The sequence below is a fragment of the Zalophus californianus genome, chromosome X (assembly GCF_009762305.2).
Source record: "Zalophus californianus isolate mZalCal1 chromosome X, mZalCal1.pri.v2, whole genome shotgun sequence".
Lineage (NCBI taxonomy): Eukaryota > Metazoa > Chordata > Mammalia > Carnivora > Otariidae > Zalophus > Zalophus californianus.
The window spans coordinates 12533976-12540189 of record NC_045612.1 but is presented as its reverse complement, the minus strand read 5'-3'; the positions used below and the strand labels follow the sequence as shown (position 1 = coordinate 12540189).

Sequence of the window (6214 nt, the reverse complement as noted above, 5' to 3'; positions counted from 1 at the left end):
ACATGAGTGGAACTAATGGGGTACTTCGGGTGAGAGATCACCAAAGCCCCCTCACTCCCTAGAACAGTCACACGAATTGCCCATGAGCAGGTTAAAGGAGTGCTCCAGACTTCCAGAAGAGATGAGAGAAGAAAATGAGCAACTGCAATCTGCTGGGAACAGCCTAACGAACCAGTGGGGAGGGGGCAGACATGGAGGAGCAAGCCCATGCTTCTGCTGAGAACCCTACAGGCTCTTGGCGAGGAGGCAGGTGGGGGCCGGTGCTGCTGTTACTTAAAACACCACCTGGGCCTGTATGGTTGGGAGGAGACAAGAGCGGGATGACCCCTGCCAAGTGCTGTGACAGGTCACACTCTTTTATGAGTCTACAACTCCCTGGAATAGACTTTACACACTGTTCTTAACTCTGATTCCTTCGTACCTCTCCACTCTTGTTTTGTCTTTGCCTCAGTTTTGTCATCTGATTTTTTTTTTCCCCCTCGTTGAAGTTGATACATCTCTGTGAGCCACGACCTATCTTTTTTGGAGTGAGGCAAAGCATAAATAAATAATATTTTTTTTTTAGATGCACAATCTCATTTGACACTCACAACAATCCTGTGACTTAGATATGATGTCTTCAGAGAGTATGCAGCTTGGGAAAAATCTTCGGACTCCAAGCCCAATGCACTTTCCACCCACCAATGACCTGGGGATGGGGCATTGACTTGGCGCCAAGCACATTCTGTCAGTCCTATGAGGAGAGCATTGCCATGGACACGGATCTACAGGTGGGGAACCTGCGGCTCCCGAAGCTGAGGTAGCTGGATGCGGTCGCACAGCAGGGCAAGTAGCAGAGCCTGGATTCTGCCCCAGTCGGTACTCACTGGACTCGCACCTAACAAAGGTAGGGAGCTCACTGGTGAGGGTATTAGAGGCCACATCCTGCCATCTACTCAGTCTGCTGTTCTTCAAGTCCCATGGGTCTGTAATAACAACACAAATAAGAGCTTACACGCCTCGACCACCTACCAGGTGCCAGGTACCAGACTAAATCCTTGAATTTCGTGATCTCCTTTAATCCTCATAATAATCCTCCGAGGCAGGTACTATTTTGCTGCCTTTTCTCACTTCGCTCCCTCTCCCTGTGTGACCTCATCGATACCCACAGCTAGTTAGCATCTAGCCTCAGATGGATGACAAACGCTTTCATCCGGCCCAGACTTCTCTGAGCACGCCAGACCGGTATTTCCAATTGCCAACTTGGCTTCTTACTTGAATTTATTCGTGCATGCATTTGGCAAATATTTGTTGAGAACCTACTATATAGCCGGCACAGTTCTAGATGCTGAAGACTGTAATAATATATAAAATAGACAAAAATTCCTTCCTTGTGGAGCTTATATTTTGGTGAGGCAAACACAAGAAATGAGAAAAAATGCAAACTATCTAGATAGTAAGAAGAGCTAATGTAAAAAATAAAGCTGAGAAGAGAATTTGAAATGTTGGAGGAACGTTGACATTTTTGGTAGGGTGGAGACAGAAGGCCTCATTGATGTAGTATTTGAGTAAAGGAGGTGAAGAAGGGAGGGAGGGAAGGGAGGCCTCTAAAACACCTCCAAATCAGCATGTCTCAAATCCAACCCCCCATTTTCCCCTCAAAACCTAATCCTTTTCCAGTGATCTCAATTTCAAGAAATGATCCCACTATCTACCTATTTAGTCAAGCCAGAAACATAGGCATCATCACTGACTCCACACTTTCTCCCTTCCCCACACCTTTGTCACCATATCCAGTCCATCACCAAATTCTGTTGACCCTACCTCCTAAATGCTTCTCTTGAGGCAGTGTGTATTTCCCCATCTCCATTATCATCACTATGAGCCAAGCCACCGCCATCTCTCACCTGGACCAAAGCAATGGCCTCCTGCTTCTACTCTGGCTTCCACCTAATTTGTTGTCCTCACAGCAGCCAGAATGACTTTTTTAAAACTCAAATCTGGGGGGTGCCTGGGTGGCTCCGTTGGTTAAGCATCTGACTCTTGATTTCACCTCAGGTCTTGATCTTAGGGTCATGAGTTCGAGCCCTGTGTTGGGCTCCACGCTAGGCATGGAGCCTTCTTTAAAAAAATTTTTAAATAAGTAAATAATAAAACTCTAATCTGATAATGCTTTCGCCTTGCTTAAAGCTTACCAAGGCATCACATAGCTCTTATTGGTAGGATGAAGACCAAACTCATGACCTATATGTGATATGACACTAATCTCTCCAGCCTCTTTTACACCAGTATTGCCTCCCACACACAAACACACAAACACACACCCGCCATGCTAGCTTTATTTGAGAATCTTAAACAAGTCATGTTCTTGCCATGATAAGGACTTTTAACATGCTCCTCCTCCTTCTTGTAATGTCCTTCTTCACCTGTCTCTAGCAGACCTCTCTTACTTAGTTATTACCCCTTCAGAGCCCAGCCTCCTTTGATCTTGATGACGTCACATTTTCCTGTTAACAGTTTGTCATGACCCCATGGATTTTCCCTTTCTAGCACTTTTGCTCGTGTAATTTTACACCAATGTGTCTATTTGATTATTGTCTACCTGCCCCACTAAATTGTTGACTCTGTGAGGATGGGGACTTATATGCTCATCATTGGATCTTCAGCGCCTAGAACAGTGCTTAATACTTAAGTAGGTGCTCAACAACTGTTTGTTGAGTGAGTGAAACAACAAATGAATGAATCACAATTTCATAGATGAGAAAAGGAGGCTCAGAGAGGTAAAGTATATCACTCAAGGCCACATAGCAAGAGCAGGGACTTAAGTTTAAATATGTTAGATTCCATCTCCCATATTTTTTCTCCTGCTACTTCCTGCCTCTTGTTTTATGTTTTTAACTTCACAAGTTACATGTGAATACATTCATGCTGTAAAAATTCAAACCATAAAGACTTGTAGAGAGTAAAAAGTAGAATTCCCCTGGCCTTGCCCCTCCTGAGAAGTACCACTGTTAACACCGTGGTATCTCTACCTCCAAGGCTCCTTCTCTGCTTGTACCTATTCCACACACACGTACACATGGATAGACATAGTTTTATTGAGTTTTGTTTTTCACATTGATGGATCATACCGGGTACATCCTTCTGAGATTTCTTTTATTAACTTAACATTATGCTCTAGAGATCTTTTGATATCAGTACATCAGCCTAGCACACTTCTTTGAGAATGTGAAGTGATACTGAAAATGTACAAATGCCATTAAGTCATTATTTTGTAATCAAAAGAGAGTCAGATAATAGCATTTTAGTGTAGTTTCTCTAGTATATGTCACTGTGCTACATTTTAGGGATCCACAGATGAGGAAGACTGTTCTTGCCTGTTTCCTGTCAGCATAAAGCTAGGAGGCATGAGACAGCATGGCAGACTCAGGGCAACAGAAGTAACTTCGGATTATCAGCTCCTAAATGCAAAGGCAAATGTGGGAGAAGCAGAGCATGGGAGATAGGTAGGGGCTAGATCATGTGGGGCCTTATTTATCGTGTTAAGGAGTGTGGACCTTATCCTGAGGGCACAGGGAACCATGTAAGGGTTACTGGTTAGGAATGCGTTGGCTGTAAGTAATGGAAAGTGTGCTAATAGATGTTTTCTCAAATGTAACAAGAAGTCTAAAGACAGGCAGTCGCGGGTTTGGGTTCAGAAGCTCCACAACTTGGAGCTTGGAGCACTTGGCACTATCTTCATATTCATCACTGTGATTGTGTTGGCTTTCACTCTCATGCTTATTGCCGCAGAGTCACAAGATGGCCACCATGGCTCCAGGCATCATGTGCACGTTCAAGGAAGTTAAAAGGGGAAAAGAGATCCTCTGTTCTCAGGAAAGCAAAAATTTCCCCCAGAACCCCTAGCAGATTGAAGCTTATAACTCTGGCTAGAATTGTGTTATATGGCCCCCCAAGCTTCAAGGAAGGCTGGAAGAACTAGCTTCTGTAACAAGGGCACATAATGATCAGGAATGGGTATTTAGGTACCCAGCCAAAATGATTTGCTTAACAGCAGGATTTTACTCAGGGAATTGGCAGGAACTAACCTATCAGGCACCCCTGTCCCTGTGGTGCCATTATGATTCTTTTTTTTTTTTTTTTTGCTTTTCAAATCATTTTAATAACCTAGCAGTGATTCAAAATATGGAAAGAAGATTCAAAAGAGGGATGCTACCATGGTGGATTTACACAAGCATGATCAAGGACAACGATGAAACCGGATTCCAAAGAGCAAGGGTGCTAAGAAGGCTTCAACGCTCACAGTTTGAAGAGCTTGGTTTCGGAAAGTCTCTGAGGGGTAGCAGAAGAGACATGAAGTTTAGGGGACCCTCAGAGGACAGGGCGTGGTTGCTGGGTCATGAGCACCTTGGGGTGCCTGATAGGGTAGTTCCTGCCAATTCTCTGAGTAAAATCCTGCTGTTAAGCAAATCATTTTGGCTGGGTACCTAAATACCCATTCCTGATCATCCTGTTTCTTGACGGTGATTCGGTGTCTAGAGTATGTGTCATCTGGGGAGAACCGAGCAGGATGCGCCGAGCAGGTCTGTTGTCCCATAGGGTCAAGCTTCTTCAGCGTATAGACTCGGTCTCCCTGCTCGCTGAGGTAATACTGGAGAAACATGACCACACCGAAGCCAGAAATTCTAATTTCGTCTGCTGCTCTTTCTGATGGTCTCACGTGTTTGGTGCCATTATGATTCTAAGAGATTTGTTTGGCAACTCTGAAATGTTGGGAAATTTTTCAGGCCTGAAAAATTGCATTAGCAATCAGTCTCATATGTCTAACCTGACAATATCTGTCAAGAGAATTCCTGGTGGTGTACAAGGAATATATGATGCCCTTTTCAAAGTCGGATATTGCCACTTTCACTGGGGAAACTTTCGCTTTCACTTGGAATTGTAGCTGTTGGCCTAAGGCTGTCTTGGAAAGCCCATACTGTCAAGACACAGTTCTACGTCTGCTCAGGAAAGATCTGATTTGAACTGGTTGAACTCATAGAACTGTGCCTGCTGCCGTGTGTCACCTTTTGGCCAGTCTTACTTGGCACTTGCGTGTATGCCCTGTCTGAGAGACTCAGAACCCAGGAAATGCCAGGAAATGCCACCACTCACAAAAAATGGAAGATCAACTGGAGTCAGTCTCTGTCGAGGCCCAGGAAGAAGAATGTATTCATTATTGAACCTGCAAGGGCTACCCTCCTGAATTACAAAGATGAAAACAAATGGGATCCATAACCCGTTTTTAAAAAGGAGAAGAAAAGGAGGAATTGGGAGTTCAGGCTCTGCTGCAGTCTCTTGGCCCCAGCACTCAGCACTCAGATGGGAGGAGACAGCTACTTCTTCCCACTCTTCTCTTACCTCCTCTGTCAAGTCAGAGGGGCTCAGGTATTCATGAATCTGGACCTCTCTAGAACAAAGATCCTGGATGGAGCCCATGAGGGGAATACTTTAAAAAATGACTTTTCACATGTGGTTGGGGGCAATTAGAATAATCGAGAATGTTTTTTGCCCTGTGTGAATAATTTAATAATTTATCCATTTACTCTTGGCCTGACCTCCCCAGAGCAAACCAGGACAACCCCATCTTGTAAACCAGAATGTGGATGACTCAGAGTATCCTAAATTCTAGACTCCTTTAATTCCCAACTCCCACCCCTCCATATTAAGGACCATGGAGGTTTTTTAGTTGCCTTTTTATCAAAATCCTGAGTAGAGAGAGTTGGCTAAGGCCACTTTTGCTCTGAGAAATTAACTACCTAAAAAACTGTGGAGCTTTATAAAGGACAAGTCCATCCAGACACCCACCTCCATCCATGTGTGACTATCAGTTTCGACTTCATAAGTGACCTGTCCTGTTTACATCAGTCAGTGTTACTCCTTGCATGAATTACCCAATCTCATGACTATCTGGAAGCCCCCGGTCACTATTAGAACAAGGGTCCCAAACGGCAGGATCTTCTGGTCCAGTAAGAGCCTGAGAGTCTATAATTTAAAGAAGTGCCTCCGATTATTCTCATGTGTAGGCAGGTTTGGAAACTGGTAACCTAGAGGTCGTTCCGGAAAACTGGGAAGACATGATGTAGTACAAGGTAAATTTCTTCCAGAAGGGATTACTCACCACAGAAGCATCCAGGCAGGAGGACACCTCAGTCCTGCACCCACATATCCATTTATCCAGCTGATCATCTAGGCA

The 6214-nt window shown here is 44.3% G+C and overlaps 1 protein-coding gene across 1 annotated transcript; it reads right to left on the bottom strand.

The window, feature by feature from the left end:
• Positions 1-4106: 4106 nt before the first annotated feature.
• Positions 4107-4687, bottom strand: LOC118356578 (H/ACA ribonucleoprotein complex subunit 3-like). The gene is made up of 2 exons (XM_035725789.1): positions 4489-4687; positions 4107-4391 (listed from the first exon to the last, which is right to left on the bottom strand). Exons 1-2 carry the CDS (start codon positions 4640-4642, stop codon positions 4351-4353), a joined length of 195 nt encoding a protein of 64 aa, XP_035581682.1. The 5' UTR covers positions 4643-4687; the 3' UTR covers positions 4107-4350.
• Between the last annotated feature and the right edge of the window lie 1527 nt (positions 4688-6214).